The sequence below is a fragment of the Haemaphysalis longicornis genome, unplaced genomic scaffold, assembly GCF_048455015.1.
Source record: "Haemaphysalis longicornis isolate Haplotype H1 unplaced genomic scaffold, Haemaphysalis longicornis Haplotype H1 scaffold_2, whole genome shotgun sequence".
Lineage (NCBI taxonomy): Eukaryota > Metazoa > Arthropoda > Arachnida > Ixodida > Ixodidae > Haemaphysalis > Haemaphysalis longicornis.
In genome coordinates this window covers 239,536,123-239,558,509 of record NW_027526295.1, presented here as the reverse complement: position 1 = coordinate 239,558,509, position 22,387 = coordinate 239,536,123, and the positions used below count along the sequence as shown (strand labels likewise).

Here is a 22,387-nt window from a genome sequence, read left to right as displayed (position 1 = left end):
AAAAGGGGAGAAAATTAAAATCATTTCTTAAAAATAAGTTTTTATTCTGACGAAATAAAATATTCCCCAAGGGCAAGAATGACAAAATATTTCGTTGTTAGTATTTCTAGGAAAATGTTTGTCTTACTGTGACAGATGTGCTTGTGACGATATTTCGGTGTGCACGGTTTTATAGTATAAAGCAAATGATAACGTCAAAAGCGCCAAATTTCGATCTTAGTTAATACACCCAATTATTTTTTTCTAAAATAGCTATTATTTCCATGATCTTGGTTTATTCTTGTTTCCCTATTGATAAATCACAGAAAAATGTCAGCATAGATAATGGTTTTAGCAGCTGCACTGCGGGAAGAAATCGGAAGCACAACTTGAACAAGACATCTAGAGTACAACACTCATGCGAGTCTACTTCTTAAACAAACAGAAAAACATCTTCTACTAGGAGAAAAACACCAGTTTCCTAATGCAGTGCGTTGCTGTCACATGAAAAAAAAAATGCTGCATGGGACTAATTTGGGTGCATGTATGGTTCTACTGATGTCTTAAAGCATCCATTTTCTGATGCTTTTCTGTACAGAGATGCGTTTGCAGTTGTGTCACATAAACCAAAATAACTTGCTCTAATTAAAAGTTCCATAGACCACAGCAATAGCGAGAGGGTTGACTGCAGTAGCTGAAATTTATTGGTATCTGTGATGAGGTGTCCACGACAACTTGTGTAAAATTAGGCGTACCTAGGGCATCTCGGATCCTGTCTAGAAATGTTTATATCAAAGTTTAATTTATGAGTTTCACAAGGCTACTCAACAAATTTTGGCCGCTGCGTCACACGCGTCACTATAGCGGGGCGAGGTGGTAATACAAGTTTTCTAATGCAGGGCGTTGCCGCCATATGAAAAATTGCTGCATTGCAAGGTCCTATGAAATTTTCTTTTTCTGCACACCTTTCTGGAAGTGACTAAGGTGTTCATAATAGTCCGGGCCCTATCAATCATATTAAATAGTATATTTTAGCGGCAGTTTAGCGTAAGCTCGAGCACACGGTGATCTATGGGCCAATACTATTCACCCACAAAAGCGGGGCTTACATCAACAGAACTCATATGGGAAGCGGGTAGTTGTCCGCGTATCTCTGCAACGCCCTCCAGAGGAGAACCCTAAACAGCTCTTCGAGCGGCCGGCCGTAGGTACTGTGGGCAGTGTGAAGGAACAAGTTGAGCAGCGCCCCTAGGATACCCATGTCACGGAAGGTCATCTTGAAGTTATCCAGCTTGGTGATGTCCAGGTGCGTCACTAGAGGGCGACTCTGCCCCTTACGCTTCGAGGTGAGGAGTCCCACGTCCAGCTCTATGAGGTCCATGGCGATGTCGAGCTCACCCTGGAGCTGCACCTCGCGCAGCGCCTGCCTCACGTCGTAGACGATCCGGGGACCCACAACCCTGAGTGGAAAGCCCAGGTCCATGTGCGTGGCGTTGCATCTGCTATGGCAAGACAGAAGTGGACAACCGGTAAGAAATTGTAGACATCAGAGGGACCTACGTTGCTACGCGCAGTGTCCTCCATCAACCGGCCCGAAGATGAAAGGGAAGAACTTGAAAGTGTTATCGCTGCTATCTACGAGAACCAACATTGAATTGTTGGTCTTGTTAATATTTTGACAGCCTATATGTCGCAATGATAATCAAAAAACAGGAAAATATCTTGTGTAGGACCTATGAAACATAACGCCACGAATGCCCACAGTACCATCAGGAAAACTTCAACGGTAGTTGACCTGAATCGGAGTAATTGTTCTTCACAGAAGTATTTGAAATGTACAGTATGTCCAATGCGGCTGGACAGTGCCACTTGCGAAATGTGCGTTGCGATTAGCAGTGAGAAATCGCGCCGCTTTAACGTATTGTCTCCCTGGGTCACTACTTACTGTTCTCTGCATTGAGCATCGGAGGAAACTCCCCTGATACCGAGAATACAAGCTCAGAAAACCGGCCATTCACATCATCATAACGAAGGCCTATGAGGTCCTCCTCCTCCCACTGCCGAGTAGCCAATCTGTCATCGCCTGCTTTCTATCCTCAGTTTTGTTCTTCAATTTTGATATTCTACCAACCATAAACGAGGTCGCTGCAAATGACACATTGTAGCTACGGCTAATTTAAACAATTGCTTTCATATTGTTAAGCCATGCAGCCAGCAGACGCAGGCATTAAGCGCTCATCATCATTATCGTCATCATCACTATCCCGAACGTACTTCACCCTCAGAGTGTCCTTGAAGTACGTCTGGTTCAGGCCGTGAACTCTACCCCGACGCAGGTCAGCCACGCCCAAGCGATCGCCGTCTCCGATAAAAAGCGGGTCGTCTTTTTCCAGTGTCGGCCTGTACGCGTCCAGAATGCTGCCGAACACCTCGGTGAAACTTTTCGGGCCAAGGCATATGATGTTGGATTGTGCTGGAAGCAGTGGGGGTGGAAAGAATAGGGAACGAGCTCTCAGAAAATGATCCAGCGGAGTGGACGGGAGTTGCTTGCTGGGTGACGCCCTGTCTGGCGTCGCTTCGTGGCACAATTACGCCTACATGAAAGGCTGCAGTTAATTCTGAACCTGTATCTCTACTTTGTACATACGAACTGTACTTCGATGAGATATTGCTTCGATGTGATATCGTTAATTTTAGTAACTGTAATTTAGGGGTTCTCGCCGGCACTTGATGGTTGGTCACATTGTTTGTTTGGTTTTTTTTGTTTGTTTCTCTAAGCCATCCTGTTGCCGTGTTGCAAGGTGCATTAGGCATTGACTAAGACGTCGTACAAGTTCCTCTCAAAGACTTCCCTGCATGCGTATTTCACTGTAACGTCCCGCGTAGAACCAAATGATTCACACCACTTTCTAAAATCTACTACCTCGAAATAACGAACAGAATAAGCTTTTCAAGTACCTTAAACCGCTAGGGTGATGGACTAACGGTGTACTGAAGCAATACCATTCTGTTGCTGTCTAGAAAAATTCGCAACGGCTGCTTGTTTAACGTTGGCAGGAAATACAAATCCCGATTCGCGTTAAAGATTTGGGAGTGCCAGATGATTACAGGAACGTAATGCGAATATTCAGCGATTGGTTCTGCTAAAGCTTCTGCCACCTGAGACATAAATTATGAGAGATAAGTTTTATGATTGCTGCAAAATATCCTCACCATGATTAGGCAACGCTGCACTAGTTTTCCTCGCCAACTCTGTTTTGCTACATTCACCACAGCGTAAGTGTACTTGCTGCGGGGTGCAGCCGCATAGAAAGCATCGTGACGTATGGTGATACCGACCACTTCAGCACTGGGAAGACTGGCACTTCTCACACACACACAAAAAAACCGTCAGGGATGATGATCACATCGGCAAGGACAAGATTAAAATATACCAGCTTCCTTATCACACCCCGCTGCGACAAAAAAAAAACCTGCCCGCCTATGTGCACGCTGAATAAGCCTAAGCGGTTTAAATTAATCCGTAGCTATACGCTACAAACCATTCTTCGCATAGGCAGTGCACCTCACAGTGGACGTATGCCGTGGGCATGTGAATTCTAGAATTTTAGTGCGTGCCTTCATATTTCTCACCTGCCCAGTTATCTTCACCTTTTACAATATAAAACTGAACTTTTATTTGTCGTGGCACTCACTATTTATGACAGTTAGTTGTCTGAATTCAGAATGAATTTGATGAGGGCTGTTATTTGCATGAGCAAAAGTGATGTTCATTTTTGTATAAGCGACGCAACGACCACGAAGTCGCAGCACAATTCCCGTTCTATAAGTGTTCGGATCTGCCAGTATAGCGCTCGTATTTTTCGCAGACTAAAGCTAACCCCATTTTACAAAAATCAGTGCTGACTTGCGGCTTGGGCGCGTTGTCAACGCGCTTCCGCGTATTTGTGGGGTAACATCTGTCAGCTACTACATTCCAGGAGCAGAAACTCTACGATTAGGCAAACTTTTTGTTACGAACACAACTAATTCATATAGGATGTCCGTGTATCTGAATCGGTCCGAGATTTAAAATTGAAAAAGTTCGATTCACGCGCGCAAGGTATACTTATGAGATATTCGTTGATTTTTGTGGCGTATACGTCAAGGAAAATTGTACGGCTTACGGTTGGTGGATAACCAAACGTGTTATCTTTCGGTCAATTGAAAATAGCTTGAATCTGTTATGCTGGAGATAAAACGTTCACAAAACTGCAGCTGCTATTTTATTATAGCACCAGCTGCTAAGCCGGCCTTACTTGAACGCCTTCCGCATTGGTGGGGCTGGTTGTACCAGGGAGAGTTGGCACAAGTAGACTGGTGAACCAAAAGGTGCACCGATGCCGCCAAATGATTACAGCCAGCAAGAATTGTCACTATGCTGTTATCCCCAAACAATACGTTCACAGTGTTATCCCCAATGTTATCCCCAACCAATGCTATCCCCAACCATCGTCACCACCATTTTCGTCGATTCAAGAGAGCAACACACTGCGTGTCACCCTCCTTCGATGTGCACCTCACACTAAAAGATGACATTCCTTCGATACCTAGCTAAATACCAGCGCCGTGTAGCAGTTGCATTGCACAGATTGATGCCGAAGTCTGTAAAAATTGTTTCTCTCCTTTTCATCCATGGAAAAAATACAAGTCACGAACGCATTTACAGCGCATGTATACTCACCGACTGCAATGGTAAACTGTCTGAAGAAAAACCCCGCGACGAATGCACAGGGAAGCATGTTCGTTGGTAATTAGGCGCTATGCAAGGGACGTGTGCGCTCATACTCTTGGAAGAGGAAGGGGCCAGCGAAGAAAAAGTGGCCGGAATATATATTCATCCCACAGGGTAATTTCGCTGCAAATGAGAGAACAATTGCTCGTGCAAAGAATTCACGCAGAACGGTTCTGTTGGGTCACCTGCTTTATTAGCATGCAAATTTCCAGGCGCCCCCAGAGGAAGGGCCGACAGCAGTCTAAATATTAATTGCCTCCAGGGAGCACCAGAAATCGCGGCATGCTCCTTTTCGTAAGGTAAGCTATAGCACCGGTGCACAAATCGAAGAGCAGAAACGGAGAAAATGAAACAAAACAGAGGGATTGCAATATTCACCAACGGACGTAGAGATTCCCCTCTCCCCTCGTGTTTGTATATATATATATATATATATATATATATATATATATATATATATATATATATATATAGCGAATCAGAATAGGAAATGAGGGGCTCGTTGAAAATAACATAGAAATAAGAGTTGACAGTCAAGAAAACCTCGGAAAGCAAAGGGGAGGATGTGGTAGGTCATTGAAACAGATAAAGAATTTGGAAAGAAAGAAAGAAAGTGGAGAAAAAATGCCCGCCAGGTGGGATCCGAACCCACGACCTCCAGAATACCGGTCTGGTGCGATAACCACTACGCTACCGGCGGGGCGATTTTCCCCTCCACTTTCTGGGGTATTTATGGTAAGGTATGTGTGTGTCCTGTGCTTGGGGGTGGTAGCCAGCGACACTATATATATATATATATATATATATATATATATATATATATATATATATATATATATATATATATATATATATATATATATATATATATATATATATATATATATACACTTTTATGCTGTCATTTTGTGGGAAGTAGTTTTGTTGCAACCCCGTCTCTTGCACGTTCGTAAAACATATACGCCAACACACAAACACACACCCATCTTTTAACGAAGAATTGTGGGAACCTAGTTGTCCGTATAACTGTCCCAGAACACAAGTATACGCACAAGGTCTAAATCATCTATACAAAAGGCAGCAACTTTCTCCCGACTACACTACTCGGGATGGTTACACATTTTTGGTGAAAGTCATGCACCGGCTATGGTGTAAATTCTTTCGTACAGCCAACTATTATTGACATGAATACAGACTAAATTATTTCAATCTCGATTAGCTTTTTTTGTGCTTAATGAGCATCCAGTGTCTCGGTATGAAAATCTAAAATTTTTTTTTTCGTATTTAAGCTGTACACAAGCTGACATAATTCCTAACATCGTTAGCTCTAAGTAGGTGCTTTATGATCAAAATGCTGTCAGCTTCTTACATATTTGTTGGGGATTAAAGTGAACAGTTCAGGGGTAAAAATAATAAAAAGGCTTTGCGTTAATTGCTGCTGGCGTTGCTGTCCCAATTCACATAACGCCTCTATTGGTGGCGCGGGATTTTCTGGCATGTCCGCCGGTTAGGGAGATGAACGGGGGTCTAGGCTAGTGCCCCCTCCCTCGTCATTGTAGACGGGTGCAAATTAAAGTTATTTCTCTCTCTCTCTCTCTCTCTCTCTCTCTCTCTCTCTCTCTCTCTCTCTCTCTCTCTCTCTCTCTCTCTCTCTCTCTCTCTCTCTCTCTCTCTCTCTCTCTCTCTCTCTCTCTCTCTCTCTCTCTCTGATGATTTTTCTGGCCAGACAGAGAAGCGAGAAGCTAGTCTGCTGCTCGCAATGGGGCAGTGGGGAGCAGTCAAGAAGCCACGAATTCGGATAACTGAGAAAGTACACGAGGCACTGCAACGCACACATTGAAAGAACTTGAAAAATTAATTCTGTGTACGGTAGTTGTTACTCCTTACGGGGTAGTCATCGGTGTTCAGATATTGTAGCTGCCTATACTAAAGTAAGGCCTGAAGAGGCCCTAAACAGGCACATCGTTCTACAGGTCCCCTTGAAAGTCTTGCGTCAAAGGGTCGCGCTTGTTTTGCTAGTAAAGCAAAAATTTCGAAATATGTACCTCTCACAAAGGGACAAACATTCAATGTTGGCATGTACCTCACTTGTTCCTTTTGTAAAATGTATGCGGAGTACCATAACGGTAAATTTAGTATGTTAGGTTGAATATTTTCGTTTCCGTCACGAGGGAAAAAAAAACTCCGGCGAAAACTCAATGCACAAGCATGAAATGAAACACAGTTTAATTTAAAAATACACAACAAAAATGCAAGTGAAAAAATATCACTCTTACATCATCATCATCACACGCATGAAAACCAAATAACGCGTAGTTCACATATACCACAATCTCAAAAAACGCCTGCGGGCTTGTCGGATCGTTGCCTGCGAACAAAAGGGGCATAAAATGTACCAACACTTATTACCTGATTGCCTGCCTCACCGGGTTAAAGACTGTTCACTATACGCGAATAAAATCCAAGTTGGAGCCCCGTTACTTTTTCCATCCTTGGGTTCCTTGTCTCCGCCATACGCGAATAACTGCGTTCTTACTCACGTGGCTGATTTGTTTCTTTGTACTCTGTGTCACGAGCGAGATTCAGTAGGCATAAGAGAGCTTTCCGGAAGCCTCAATTTACGGGTACTTTTTGACGGAAGTATAAGGCTGCGTTTGGCATATCTTCAATCTCCCAATAATAAATGCACTCAGGAAGGTCACTCGTAGCCAGCATACTTATAGATACCAGAATATGCTTCTATGTCGTAGCGTGCTCATAATCGTTTGGATGAGGTAACCCTTTCACGCACGCACTGTATCAATGAATCAACGCCTTTGTTTATGTAGCTTATCATTTGATCCGACGACACCAGCACTTTCTTTCGCGATGCTGCATCAACCAGCTGCTTATTCTTATCAGTTAACTAGCGGCTTTCCGTTAACAATTGGCGCTTATTGGTTTTTGAGGCACAAAACCTCAATCTCGAAGGGGGAGAATGCGCGTTGACTCAAGCGGTTTCACCAACAAGTTAATGCATGGGACGTTCACACATCAAGTATTCTTGTCGGCGTTCCCTTCTGAACACAAACAATCATATCGCATTCGTTTCTTTCCAGTTCCCGAACATGTCAACACCGCAGCGCTTGACACCTACAGCCTTGAGCATGCAGCGACTCAACACATCAGACAAAAGCGTTCCTCGCGTCTCAACTTCTTAAGTGGGAGCGAAGGCACAGGCTCAGGGCAGGTGTAAGGGCTCAAGTTCAGGATCAGGCACAGTCTCAGGCTGAGGGAGCGCGGAAGTTCAGCGGTCGCACCTTCATCTCGACTGCCTTGAGCGGCACGGTCTTCCAGGCGGGCCAACGGATGCCCTTGGTCGGGGGCGCGCTGCGCTCCTTGGTGTACTCGCCCGTGAGGAGCACGCTGTAGCAGCTGTGGAACCACCAGCCGGTCTGGTGCGTGGCGGCGCAGTTGTTACGCCGGCGGGCCGAGTCCCGGTCAGCCGTGCTGAAGTGCTGGTCGCTGTGGCGTCTCAGCGAGTTGCCGACGCGCGGGTGCGGTCCCATGTAAGAGCCGACGCGCAGCCGGTAGTGCTCGTTCTCGGAGCCCACGACGAAGGCCTCGTAGTCCAGGTCGAGGCGCTCGCCCTCGAACGACTCTAGCGTGACACGCAGCATCATGTCATGCTCGGTGGACAGCATGTGCATCAGGTCGTTGCCCAGCCAGAACTCGCGCTCGATGTCGCCGAAGCCATGCTTGTAGCTGCTCCAGTCCGTCTCGAAGGTCAGCGGAAAGCGGGTGTAGTTGCCGCGACGCATCAGCACCTGCGAAGCGACGGAGGCGTGAGAAGGGGAGAAGCGATCATCTTGAGTTGGAAACAAGAAACTGTAGCTTCAAAACAGATCGATTTGGAATAAACTCCCGGAGTGGAGTGATAAGTCTGAAATAAATTTTAAATAACAACTAAAAAGTTTTAGCAGATTGTACACAGAAAAACTTGTTGGAACATTTAAATTATTCGCATACCTCTACGAACGGTTTAAGTTGTTCTTCTTACATTGGTATAGAGGGATTTTTGGCCCCTTTTAAGGCGCTGTCTCCTTTAAAAATGAAGGTCGACCGTACAGCGATGCGCAAATTTCAGCGTGAGCTATTCTGTGGCTATGCTCGGGAGAAGGAAGAAGTGCTTCAAACGCCTGACATTTGTAGCACATATCTCTCTGGAATTGGTTGGACTACCTAAACGACAGAATATCGTTCTGTCTGTCTGTCTGTCTGTCTGTCTGTCTGTCTGTCTGTCTGTCTGTCTGTCTGTCTGTCTGTCTGTCTGTCTGTCTGTCTGTCTGTCTGTCTGTCTGTCTGTAAACTCAACTGCCTGACCAAAAAACCCCTGAAAGAATGCTTGAACAAGCATTATGTATAGGCAAGAACGTTCCAACCACTACTGAAACTGTTGCCATGGCCATCATCATCATCGTTGTCGTCGTCGTCATCATCATCATCATCGTCATCATGGTGCCCACTGCAGGACGAAGGCCTCTCCAAAGATCTCCAGCCACGTGTATGGAGTGCTAGCTGAGTCCACATTTCCCCCCAAATTTTCGTCGTGTAGATTGGTTTTTACCATAGAAAATTAAAAAGAAAAGTCTTAAAAACGACGCCAAAGAGGCGAATTAGCAGCAAACACTCAAAACAGAACACCCGCTTGGCCTGCTCTCAACACAACAGAAACTAAAGATAAACACTGACGGGCCCGGTCCCAACAGATGGCACGCGAGGAGGGCGAACACGGAAAAATTGGATTGAATTGAGCAACCTTCCAGTTCGCAGATCACGGGAGCTCGAAAGAGGATGAAAAGAGCGTGAGGGGGAGAGAAGAGAACGCGTGACTATGCAGGGGCGGCAGATGACTGTCATCTTTCGCCTACATTTGCAGCTAAGCAGACAGATTCACGGCTATTTTTTTGCACAATGATGCTTTTATGTGCGTAAGCGCCTTTCGCCTACATTTGCAGCGAAGCAAACAGATTCACGGCTAATTTTCTGCACATTAATGCTTTTATATGCGTAAGCGCCTTTCACCTACACTTGCAGCTAAGCAAACGGATTCACGGCTAATTTTTTGAACAATGACGCTTTTATGTGCGTAAGCGTCTCCTTCCCGATTGGGGATCCCCATGCTCACTCCCTATTGGGCTCCTCACGTTAGCGAACGTTGGGACATTAAAGTCCATCGAGCACACTCCTTACCAAACACCCGTTAAATGCACACAGAATGTTGGTAAAAGGGGTGCAAAGGACTACCAGCAATGTTTTAGTGGGGGAGGGGGGGGGGCGCACCTCGAGCTTTTGTATGAGACTTAGTTGCAGGGAAGCAGTGGAATGACGTCGTCATTATAAAGGTGTTCTCACTCCAATACGACCCCTGGCTTTCACTATTCGGCCCTTGATGGCACTAGATAGGCTATAACAGAATTTTGCTGAAACTATGCGACAAGCTTGTCATTCCAAGATTCCAAGTTAGGGGCCTTTCCGTGGTAGTCAGTTATGAATTTAGATAAACAATTGGCCGAATTAGAAATAGTGGAAAACTGGACGAGCTCACTAGCGACCTCGACATATTGTAAATTCAATTGTGGATGGGCCCGCGGGGATTAGTCAGAGTGAAGCAGGTTCGGTGTTGGCAAATGACACAATGACTTGCGTTACGTGCAAACTCATTACAGTGTAATCCGAAGCTACGTGCATTGACAGCGGAGATGTTCTAGGGCTGAGCTTGACGACAGTCCGAACTGGTTTCGTGTCACGCTCTCTCCGGAGAGGTTTCTCCGCCCCGAAAAAACCAGTCCAAAGTATAGAAAAAAAAAAATTCACGCATTTCCAGGAAGTGAATCATGACAAGTGGGCGAAGCACTGGGAATCGTTCTTACCGTAAATCACCCGTGAGAGTCCTTACTGCTGCTAAAACGGTTTCCAATCCAATCGAGTCCAGTACAATTCAATTTAATGCAATCCATTTCAATCCAATCCAATCCAAATCCAATTCAATCTAATCCAATGCTCCTCGCGCATGCACAGCACTATAGTGAACTAGAATACTTGTTTTCTAGTTCCCTATACACAGCACGGCTGTGTTCAAAGCACGGCTTTCCAGGAGATCTCTCTCTTTCTCTCTCCCTCTCCCTCCCCTCCCCCTCCCCTCTCTCTCTATCTCTCTCTTTCTCTCTCCCTCCCCTCCCCCTCCCCTCTCTCTCTATCTCTCTCTTTCTCTCTCTCCTTTTGTGTACCTTTTATTTTGTTCTTGTTAACCTTTTGTGAACCTTTTGCTCACAGATGTTTCGTTTACATGGTGTTATGCGTCTCTTTCTCTCTCTATCTCTCTCTATCTCTCTCTCTCTCTCTCTCTCTCTCTCTCTCTCTCTCTGTCTCTCTATCTATCTATCTATCTGTCTCTATCTCTCTCTAACCTTTTGTGAACCTTTTATTTTGTTCTTGTTAACCTTTTGTGAACCTTTTGTTCACATATGTTTCGATTTACACGGTGCTGTGCCGTGAGCACGGGCGCCGGACGGACAAGCCTCGGCCTTAAGGTGCTTCGCCTCTAAAATCATTCAAAAATAAAAAGGGCTTATATTTTGATTTAAGGCAGCTTATATTGTCCATAATCGTGTCTTCTTAGGAATGCACAAAAGTTTAGAGGTGAAGCCAACTTTAAAATCGCTGTAAGATTGGTTTTTGTAAGCTGGCTTTTCCACATTTCCTGCAGCGCAGTGAAGCATGGCTATCTACGGAGGGAATATGGCTACAGAAAAAGCTCTGACTCTTGAGCTATCTAAATTATCTCGAAACAAGTAATATGACAATTAGCCGCTACAGTCGTTCTACCATTGCGCTGAGTTTCATTCACTTGTCGTAATTAGTTCACAGTGATGTTGTATACGTTACAGAATTAGTCAGCTATGGAGGGAGTGGGGTTACAGAAAAAGGCTGTAACTGTTATTTCCCTAAACTATTTGAAAACAGCTCATATGATAATTAGTCGCTATGACGGCCCTAACATTACGCGCTATAGGGAAGCCGTGGCTAATTGTAATCTTCGTAAAGACAACCCTCTGCTCCACTTTTTTTAGCAGATTTCACGCTGGGTGGAACTGGGTTAATTTATTTCCTCACGTCTCTGTATTGGGTTGCAGAAATGCTATCGCACTTTAGATATTCTTATCACTAATATGTCTGTAAACCCTGTTTAGACTGAATAATAACAAACTCCCAGCTGGTGAATACGAGGTTAAACCACTACCTCAATGAACGTATCTCTACTTATCTGCTAGCGTTAGTTGGCACTCTAAAGCATTTGAAATGCTAATCATACACTCTTATTTCTAACAATGATCTCACCGTCCATCCACCGCCGTCGGTCGTCATGTCGCAGTAGACTCGCACAGCCCTCACGCCCTGCGTGTACACAATGTAGACGCCATCGCACGTCGCTCCGCCCGTGCGCAGATCCGCGCAGTTCCGAGGGCTCATGACGTGCGTCGCCGTCACGCACTTCTCGCCAACCGACTGCACGTCCGGAGCGCGTCGGGAGGAGGTCGCGATACTCTCCGAGGCCGTCAGGTCCCCATCGACGACCTTGGGAGACCTGCTCGTGGGCTCGAACCTCTCAGGGGTCGCCCTGTAGGAACCCCGACACTGCTTGATGTCGCTCAGGCTGCTCTCCACTTCCCTCATCATCTTGCCGAAGTCGCTCTTCATCTCCATCTGGCCGACTTTTATCTCCAGAAGCATTCGGTTGGCGACTTCGGAGCCGGTGCCGTTTCGGCCCTCCCTTCTGGAAGCCCCCGCGGATGTCGGCGCCGGGGCGTCCAGGGTACGAGCGTTACTTCCGCTAACAGGACAGCGTTCCTTGAGCGACTCCACTTCCGACAGCATGGCGTCGCTCTGCTCTATCAGGCTGTTGGTGAGCACCTCGAGCCCTTCCAGCTTCCTGGCCATCTGGTTCTTGAGCACGTCCAGCTGCTCGTGCATCTTCCTCTGCGTGTCGTCGATGGTGTCCACGAGGTACGACAGCGAGGTGTCGCCCGCCTCACCGTACTGGCGGGACCCGTCATTCCTGGACGGAGCAGTCTCCGCGACGGCCCCGCGCGAAGCGGTCATGGTGTTCTTGAGCTCCTTGTTCATGTCGTAGATGGTGTTTATGCCGTTCATGACTTTCTTCAGCTTGCTGTCCATGTCGTCCTTCATCCGCGCCGTTCTGGTCTCCACCTCGGTCAGCTTTGCGATGCTCGTGTCTACCTTTCCGGCCACGTCGCCCTGGAGGCCATTGAAGGCCGACTCGAGGCTTCTCAGACGGCTGCTGAGCTCGGGGGATGCGCCGCCTCCACCGCTTCCAGCAGCGCTCGAGCTTCGTATGGCCGTCACCTTGGAGGAGACGTCTTCGAGCTGCTTCTGGACCTTCTCTAGCGCCATTTGGAAGTGCACCGTCTGCGTCGTGCGCAGGTTGTTCTCGACGTGCAGCTGGTCTCGCACCTCGGTGATGAGCTTCTCGACGTCGTCGAGTCTGGAGTACAGCCTAACCTGGCCGCTGCACACCGCGGCCATTCCCAACAGCAGGAGAACTACGCGTTGCATTGAAGAAGCCATGACTGCACGCGTGACGACCGTCGTCGGCTGTTCCTCTGGGCGGACGACTGCTCTGGTTTGCGCGTATATAATCTCTCGTGACACTCGAGAAGGGTGCACGCAAGGAGGAAAAGCCCGCCGGCTCAGAGCTTGACGCTGTCAAAACTCGGCTGATAGCCTCCGAGGACCTCGGGAGGGGGGGCGACTGCGCGGACGCGCGATCGAGTGCGCCTTACTCGTCAGCGGCGAGAAGAACCGCTTCCGTTGGACGCAACAGATAACTGAGAAGACGCGTCATACGCGCAGCAATTGGGTTGTTTACGGGGGGAACTCCTGGGCGCTCGTCCCCAGGGGTGCGAGACTCGGGTTCACGGAATGCGGAGGCGGCCGCCGAGGAAACGGTTGCTCAAACTGAAGCCAAGAGTGCGGGCTTCTCTCCTGCGGCTTCTCTTCTGCTGACAACCGTGGGGCCGTCGTCGTTTCGGGTGTTCCGCGAACGGGCGTCAAGGCCCGGACCCTTGGAAATACAAAAAAAAAATAAATGGAGGGGGGGAGGGCGAGGCACGTGATGCAACTATCCCGGGGCTGCAGAGCGTGCGAGACGGCGCGGTCCCAGCCCTGGCAGGCTTCCAGCCCCGCCCAGAAAGAGGGTTTGCGCCCGTGGGAGAATTCGGGGTCGCGAGAAAGGAATACGTAACGCCAGGCGCCTGTATAGACGTTTGTGCGAGAGACGTGGCGACGAGGTGCTTTTTTTGTTGCAAACGGTTTCGCCTTATGCCGAACTATACCGCGTATCCATCAAGTATCGCGCGTGTGTCAAACTCATGCAGCGTAAGTTCAAGGATGACTAAGAGAACTAACAGACATGCGCGCAATTTATTTTTGTTTTCTTTTTGGTCACCCGTTTAAAAAAAAAAGTCGTAGTGGCGTAATACGGAGGCAACAAGTTGGACATCTGGAGTATGAGAATTGTTGGAAAATTTAGCGAGAAATTACTAGCTACGCCTCTTAGAAAGCACTTGCATGTTGTAATTAGTTTTTTGGTTGCTTTATGTGATACCGCAGTCGATACACTTTGGTAATTCCTCTGTGAGCCCTCAAGAACGCATGTAGGCCAGGACAAACTCCCTTACAAAACATTTGCCGTAAGAAACCACCTAACAGGCAAAGTAAGAACACTGTCCTTTTTTTTATTATGAAAGGGCAACTGAATTCCAACACTTATCGATTGAATCAGCCAGTGCAATGCCCAAGAAAAATGACAAAGACGAAATAACGGCACTCAGCACAAAATCAAGCAAACATATTTTATGCTTGAAGGTTGCAATCGGAACAGTGAAAGGGAACAATTGCAACGTTATATAAAATTAAACTAATTGTACTGTTTTCTGTAACTTGTTGCATGTGACATAACCTGCTTAATCTATCAGAAAAAAAAAAGAAAGACACCACTCCTCAGTAACGTTCGTTGGTCCCGCACAGAGAGTAAAGGACCGGTTTATTCCCTCTCACAGAAATCTGTAAATGAGTAGATAGGAGAGGATTATAAAGTGATCGTTGTATTGATCGTACATGCTTTATTTATAAGAGGAGATAGATCATGATTCTGCTTAGCAAGTGGGGCAATGGCATGCCATTCTACTCTGATGCCTACTCACCCGTCACAATCTCCTCGTGGAGAGTCGGGTGACCCGCGGCATTAGGAGCCGGTCTCGATGACGGCGACGGCACGCCGTGACGTGCGCATCCGTACGGACAAATTCTTCTTAAGTGCAGAGCACTTGATGGGCTCGCCTTGTCGTCGTGGCTCGCTAACGGTCGATGCCAAGCCACTGCCGGAATCAGGCGGCGCAGCGAGACAACGGACCCAAGTAGAGCCTGGTGTACCGTCCCGCTGAGGCTTCGAGAAACCACGTGGTTTAAATAGTCATAACCGTTCGAACCTCGTGAACCGCTGGCGTTTGTCATACATCTCCCTGTTGTTTAGCGCAAAGAAAACTGCAGGTACGTAAGCCACGATCAAAAGTTTACGGACAAAGAAAATTGCACTTTTAGTTTATTTCTCTTTCTGTCGCGGCCCGACAAACTGCCGTGGGCTTGTGATATGTCGTATATTTACTGAGGTAATGAAAAATACGGCACATAGTATCCCGCGCTGCCACGTGGCAGGGAAATAACCCAAAGTTACTGCTTTTGAGGTCCATAAACTTATTATCGTGGGTGTACATTTCAGGTAAAATATGTGTATATAACCCGCAGCCCACGCGTTCATTTAGTTAGGAACGCTCGTTGGGTTCGTTTTTACGATAGTAAGCGAAAAAAGCGGCCGCGCATGGAAAAAATGGCGCGTTCGAAATGGTGCAGAAAGGCTGCAGCTACGCAAAAAAAAGGGGCGCGTTCTAAATGACGAAAACAGCTCCAACATACGAAATTAAAGGAAACACAAAAAGAACAGAACTCCCGCTGGCGCAGTTTCAGGCAGTAGGAGCGCTGGCACTGCGGAGGCGGGAAATTTGAATTTTTCGATCCAGCCCTGCATCTCCTACTCATCTTATGAAAAAAACGGTATTCCAAGGGTGCAATTTCTAAGAAAAATGTCAATGCTAAAATTTCTCTTGTCACTTGAGAACAACAAACTATTCGTTCAACCTGGCTCGTATACCTTAAAGGGGCACTGACACAAAAATTTTGCATCTTGTTTTTTTTTGTTCCGATAAGTAGCTAGTGACCTACTTATAACCTGTAAAAACCTTATTTGCTTCAGCGTGCGACGGTTGTTTAATTAGAGGCATTTTCAATGCGCCCAGTCGCAGTTTAGGTTTCAGCGAGTGCCGCGAAACGATGGATTTTGTGGATTTTGTGTGAACAAAGCTGACCACGTGACCGTCGGAGGGATATCACAGAGCAGAGCCGCCGTAGCACTGTCGAATCCGCATCGACGGCAGTTTCTGCGAATGCCCCCACGTACTGATCTCGTGAGGCGCTTAATTAAAAAGCGACCGCGGATGTGACGCAGCCACTGCGAGTGCATCACGCGCGCTGGGAGCAGCCGGCCGGTCTGCCTACAGGTCCGCCTACAGATGTGTTCAGTGTTGTCATCGCTAGGCGTCAGACATCCACTAAAAAGCAATTATAAATCCGCCAGATTCCGCTAGATTCTAAAACATACCCGCTAAATTTCCCGCTAGAGCCTATTTTATTAGAAAAACAGTGCAATTTCGTATGATAAATACCTTTATCATTCTTAGAATCTCCCCAAAACTACGAGAGCTGAAATAACATATATAAAAGAGTCTTCCAAGGAGTCTATCTAGAACACTTGAGGCTTCAGTGCGGCGGTGGTCGTCATTTGTCAACCTCATCACAGATGAGGCTAAAAGTTATAAATTTTCAGACTGATGAAAAAAAAAAAAAAAAGAACTCACAGGTCGAACAAAAAACAGGTCTTCATCGCCGAGGTCTTCGTCTGATACCATCTCTACAGGAACGGTGGTACTTGTTCAGGGACCAGAAAGGTGACTTGGTTGCACATACGTTGCAGGTGTCCCGATGGCACTAAGAACTGCCGCGGAAAGTTCGTAATCAAAACAACGTTTCTGGTGTCGCTTTAGCCCCGCTCTTACGACGAGGATGGCGTTTGTAGTTTCAGGCTTCAGCTTGTTCCGCAGCTTAGATTTTACTATGTTAAGCTGACTAAACGTCCTCTCTACTTCGGCATTCGAATACGGCAGCACGAGCATCGACATGGCAAATCTGGCCAGCTCGGCGAACAGGTTTTCGCCGCAGGCGTCCTCATAGGAGGGAACTTCACACCAGAACGACTGCCTGGATAACATTTGCTTCCAGTTCAGGGGGGGTGAATTTGCTCCACTGGTTTTGAATTTTTTCTATTGTCCCAGGGGCACTGCCATTGCTTCCAGCAGAAGAATCAATGGCTCCTTCATGACGCACAAAGCGTTTTCGATCGATAAGAGTGATGTTTCCTGGAGAACTGTGATGTTGTAGGGAAGTCGCTGTCTGATTTGATCTACTAGCGTGGTAATAAACCTTATGCAGCTTTCTCGCATCACAGCTTCATCTGCGAGAGAGAACCCGTCTGTCTTCTGAGCTTTCACGTTGTCAACGTACGTCTCAAAAAGGTAGCCCAGATATGGCTTGGGGTTCAAGTGGTCCTCAAGTCTGCACGTCAGAACGTCAATCTGCTCTGTCGGAATTACGACTTTTTTAACCAAGCTTGAAAGCAAAGTCGTAAGGTCCTTCTTGCAGGGCGATTTTGAATCGGTGCACTGCGTGAGGTATCCGCCAGAAATCCGCTATGTATGAAAATGGCCCGTCAAAAAATCCGCTAGCCGCTAGACTAATTTTTTCCCCGTCAGAACAAAATGAAATCCGCCAGATTTAGCGAAAAATCCGCTAAATTGGCATCACTGGATGTGTTCGGCTTAGCACTGCGGCGGATATTCGAGTGCCGCTCTCGTAAGCGGTGCAGATGACAATTTTTAATGCAACCCGCCATCTCATCATTAACTCCTTTCTCATGTAAGCCACCATGGTCGGGACTTGGGGACACTTTCGTGCAGCGGTAACAAGCTATCACTCGAGCTACCTGCGCCGGCCTGGGCCACTTCGTGGCCGTGGCCGCCGCCTGCACAGCGACCGTGCGGCTAGCTCAGTGGGCTTTTCGTGCCTCCGGCGCGTTTTCGCATCCAATGGTAATAAACAGTAATAGAAACAGAGTGCCTGGAATCGCTGTAGAACTTTGGTCGCGGCCAGCTGCCCGATGAGCTGACGAAATCACGGCGCCTCCGCCGCCAACGATCGGGTCGTTCGTTCTCAAGAGCAGAAGCTCCGCCCTCCGGCCCTCCGATTGGAGCGGCGAGCCGGGCGAGCCGGCGAAAAACGCCGGCAGTGCGGAAGCGGCAAACACAAACTCGTGACGTGTTTGGATGTTGTTTATTTACACAATATCCTCGGGGTGTCGATTGCGCGTGGTCCTCTGCTGGCTGCTCGGTTGCGTTTCGTACACTTTAAAATTGATTTTAAATATGCTCTAGGCTCTATTCGCCGCTGATACTTTGCAGATGATGTATATGTGTTCCCACCAATCTATCTCCGAAGTTATCTCGCCTTCAAAATTTTGTGTCAGTTCCCCTTTAAGCCACCCAAAGCCCGGCACCTGGTTTCGCTTACACCCTAGGTTGCGAGAACGAACATTCTTCAAATACACTTCCCCTCCTCGAACCGTAACAGAGTGGAACCGGCTGCCACCATTACACATTGCAAGCCTTGATGCCAACCAACAGATTCTTCTCCGATACGTGTTTTTATGTCGTTGCCCCCCCCCCCCCTTGCAGCCTGGGCCCTTGATGGGTATGCACTATGTAATAAATAAATCAGGGTGTCGAACCGGAACCGACCCCGAACCGAAAACCGGAACCGAACCGGCATTTTTGCCGGAACTGAACCAGAACCCGAACCTGCATTTTTTGAGCTCGCTGAACCCGAACCGGAACTTCACCGAAGAAATAAATGACGGTTACCGGTTCACGACGACACGGTTCTACCATACGCTGTTAATATTGCACAGTCAATGTCATTCAGGCTTTATTTTTTCACGTAGCATCAACTTAGTGCCCTTTCATGCACTTTTCCCTTCAGACCAATCAAAACGCTATCAACGCTCTCTTTGCATACATATAGTCGCAACAGGGAAAAGGAATGTGTACCAATGTTGCAATGGTATGTTGCTGCTGGTAGCGCGAGCAGAGGTGCAAGGCTGACGAAACGACGTGTCATTCTCGGCATCTCCCAAGCGATATGAAACGACTTTGCACTTCCCTCGCTGCGAGAAGTAATCAGGCTGCAAGAGTTGCTCCACTGCGCAACGGCGAAGGCCCACGCTTGAATTGCGCAAATGTGTTTCGTTTCATGATCTGTTTTAACTGGTCGCGAACCTAGAAAGTGTAAATACTCGAAAAGTGTGACCAGCAGCAGTTGCTCAGTGGCTAAGCAGTTTTCTGCTGACCACAAGGATGCGGGTTCAATCACCGCCCTCCGTGGCCGTTTTTTTTTTTTTTTTATGTATACACGGAAAAAGAAAATCCCACGTGTTGAGATTTCTACGCAAATTAAATTTCCCGAAGTGGTTTAAATTACTGCCGCTCTACAACATAAGCTGCGCCTCAGAGCAGAGATGTAGCATCGGGGCATCGAACGCGGCAACATGTTTAAAAAGTGTGTTTCCACGGAAAAACACCTCACGTTGTTTTAAATTGTTACTCACAAAATAAGCAAAATGGAATAAGCAAAACACCATTAGGTGAATATTGAATTATTCACATATTTTCCTTTGTCCAACTTTTCGCAACCAAACGTGCCATCGATGCAAATTGACGAGCGCTGTGGTTCCTGGTATAACCGTCAGTTTTTCATCACGATAGGGCGGGCAAGTTAGCGTTTCTTAACAGATACAAATATTAAGAGGTAATCGTCATAGCAGGGAAAACTGTTAGCGTATGGTGCACACGCATATTCCTTGTTCAAGAAACTGCATTCCTCGACCTTGCGGTACTACGTAATTTGTCTTGGATGGAAAAACAGCCCTAAATCAGAAAACACATGCATGAAAGGCAGGCCAGTCCCACACTGTCCCATCGCCCAGCGTTCCTGCGGTTTACAACTCTGATTTATTTCAGGGGTGCACATTTACTGACTGCCCAACTTCCTGCTCTACTACTACTGTCACTCTTTCCGGGCGGTGTGTACTGCTGTCAAAAAGCGTCTCCCAACAAGAGTTGCATCTCGTGCTTCGCTCATCAAATTACCCTTTCAGTTTGTATTGGCATAATTGCTATAAGATTCCGCAACTTAGCGGACGAAAAGGCTGCCGGGACTCAGGCGGAACGATGGAATATTCGCTGTGACGCACACTTCTGTGATAGCTACCGCAAAATGTATTCCAGTAATCTGAGCGATAATGCGATGGGGCATCCTCGATTTACCAGTCCTGGATGGTCCGCGGGCTGTCAAAGGAATGCGTTCGAACTGGAAGTCCCATAGGAATGCATGGGAAAATCTAGCGCTGTATCGTGTCTCGGGCAGTCAGCGGACGATCCGGGACTGGTAACCGAGGAGGCCTAATGAGTGCGGCTTAACTAAAGCTTACTTATGACAAAATTGTGGCACTAGAATTCATTGGTAACATTCACGTAACTGCGGTAGGATTTTTTTTTCTTATGCTACACCACTGGTATTACACGCTGGTATCAAACTCTGGTATTTAAAATCGGCTGTACGCAGGCCTAACTCTAGAGTTTGATGGCTAGCGGGATGAGTACTGATTCCATGGCGAGGATTTCGATTTCAACAAAAGAAGAAAGGGTAGAAAATATCTCCCACCGTCATACATATCTCTTGGCGGTGGCTTGTTTACGCAGTCCGTAGAACAACATAAGGTCCGGACGGAAATGCAGCTCGTAATTCGTCACTACTTCTTCTGTTTTCCTAATATCTCCCCAATAGTTTAAAGTTTGCTTTGAAATTGCACCACTGTTATTGGGAAAAAGCAGAATTTTGAGTTTTTGTATGTACTTTGTTTTTATTGTCGCTTTAAACTACTATTTTTTTCTCATTAATAGAACCAGTTGGTGAACCCGAACTGAACCGGAATGAAATGAATTCACCTGAACCCGAACCGTAACCAAACAAATATTTTGGGGGGATCGACATGCTGAAATAAATAAATAAATAAATAAATAAATAAATAAATAAATAAATAAATAAATAAATAAATAAATAAATAAATAAACCCTAGAACTTAATCCCCATGAAAATTTTGTACGCATTTCCCCAGGCAAAAACACAGCAGCTACTACTTCATATGTGGACTGTATTGGAGCAGGCTGCAGGTGCTAGTAACAACAAAACATAATAAGCCATTGGATGTACGCGCTCAGTGGCCTCAAACCGCTGCTTCAGTCGGATTTATCCTTTCCCTCCATGTTTGCTTGTCTCATATCAGACCGAGCTTCATCTGCCTTCATCGGATTTTATTTCAACAGTCCGTATATCCATAGTTACGTCTGTTGTTCATGTGTCGTCAATCATTCTCATTTTCGTGCTCTGTCGAACTACATTTCTTGTTCCTGGTTTGAAAAATGTACGTAGTCACCCGCCCTTGTTTCCACCCTATAATCCACGGTGGGCGGTTTCTATATTTTAAACGCAGTACCTAACGTATTTCCTACAACGACTCCTTCGGCTTATTGGTTTTATTTCAAGAAAAAGAAGTTTACTTTATTAGCCTGAAGGGGGGAAAAAACGCTGTGTCCATTTTGTACAACCTACTGGTCGCTAAAAGGATAAAGGCATGCCAAGTACACTATTGCTGCAAGAAAAAACAGTTTGCGGTTGCTTTTCCCCACAGAAGTCTGGTCAACCTCTGGGAGAGCAATGTTCTGCATGAATATCACCAAGTAGAATCCGGCCATCAAAGAAACAATCGTGGCTAGAGTCATGTACGACATCCAGCCGGCACTATCGTCGGCGACAAGACCGCACATTACGCCCAGTGGCGTCGAAGCTGAGTAGAGCAGAGCCAGCTTGAACGTCTTCCAGATTCCGCAGCCTGTACGAAGGCCCATAATTCCCATCACGATGGCCATAAATATCTGGTCTGTCAAGGGCGATAAATACTGGCCTAGTTCACCGTGCCCAGCACAACCGATGTTGAAGCCTTCAACGAAGAAGTGAATGCTGGTTAGGAGTCCGAGCTTGATGTAAATGACGCTTGCCAGCGGCCTCACGTCGTAGGTGTGCTCCTTGCTGCCTAAGACGTACCTTTCCACCGTTTGCGCGGGTATTGTCTGATCTCGCTTGTCTTTGTTAGCGGAGAGAAACACAGTGTTCATGATGTGAGCGAAAAGCACGCCCGTGGCAATCATGTACTCGCCGATGAGCACGTGAATAGCGAGTACAGACTTATCGACCATTATATTCGCTAGTGGAACTACTCTCACAAACCAGTGT

The 22,387-nt window shown here is 46.8% G+C and overlaps 2 protein-coding genes across 2 annotated transcripts; both read right to left on the bottom strand.

Annotated features, from left to right (window-relative positions):
• Positions 1–475: 475 nt before the first annotated feature.
• Positions 476–4,811, bottom strand: LOC144170233 (uncharacterized). The gene is made up of 3 exons (XM_077699884.1): positions 4,703–4,811; positions 2,254–2,452; positions 476–1,478 (listed from the first exon to the last, which is right to left on the bottom strand). The coding sequence occupies exons 1-3, from the start codon at positions 4,758–4,760 to the stop codon at positions 1,100–1,102; spliced, it is 636 nt and encodes a 211-aa protein (XP_077556010.1). The 5' UTR covers positions 4,761–4,811; the 3' UTR covers positions 476–1,099.
• A 2,141-nt stretch (positions 4,812–6,952) lies between these two features.
• LOC144170231 (uncharacterized) lies at positions 6,953–13,750 on the bottom strand. Its single transcript, XM_077699881.1, has 2 exons — positions 12,134–13,750; positions 6,953–8,559 (listed from the first exon to the last, which is right to left on the bottom strand). Exons 1-2 carry the CDS (start codon positions 13,379–13,381, stop codon positions 8,017–8,019), a joined length of 1,791 nt encoding a protein of 596 aa, XP_077556007.1. The 5' UTR covers positions 13,382–13,750; the 3' UTR covers positions 6,953–8,016.
• Positions 13,751–22,387: the final 8,637 nt, after the last annotated feature.

What these genes read in the sequence shown, in the direction of transcription:
- LOC144170231 (XM_077699881.1), bottom strand. Translation starts at nt 13,381, where the DNA reads ATGGCTTCTTCAATGCAACGCGTAGTTCTCCTGCTGTTGGGAATGGCC. An exon ending in CCGACGGCGGTGGATGGACG is followed by an intron (nt 8,560 to 12,133) that starts GTGAGATCATTG and finishes GTCGCTTCGCAG; the next exon opens with GTGCTGATGCGTCGCGGCAA.
- LOC144170233 (XM_077699884.1), bottom strand. Translation starts at nt 4,760, where the DNA reads ATGCTTCCCTGTGCATTCGTCGCGGGGTTTTTCTTCAGACAGTTTACC. An exon ending in ACAGTTTACCATTGCAGTCG is followed by an intron (nt 2,453 to 4,702) that starts GTGAGTATACAT and finishes CACTGCTTCCAG; the next exon opens with CACAATCCAACATCATATGC. An exon ending in AAGGACACTCTGAGGGTGAA is followed by an intron (nt 1,479 to 2,253) that starts GTACGTTCGGGA and finishes TTGCCATAGCAG; the next exon opens with ATGCAACGCCACGCACATGG.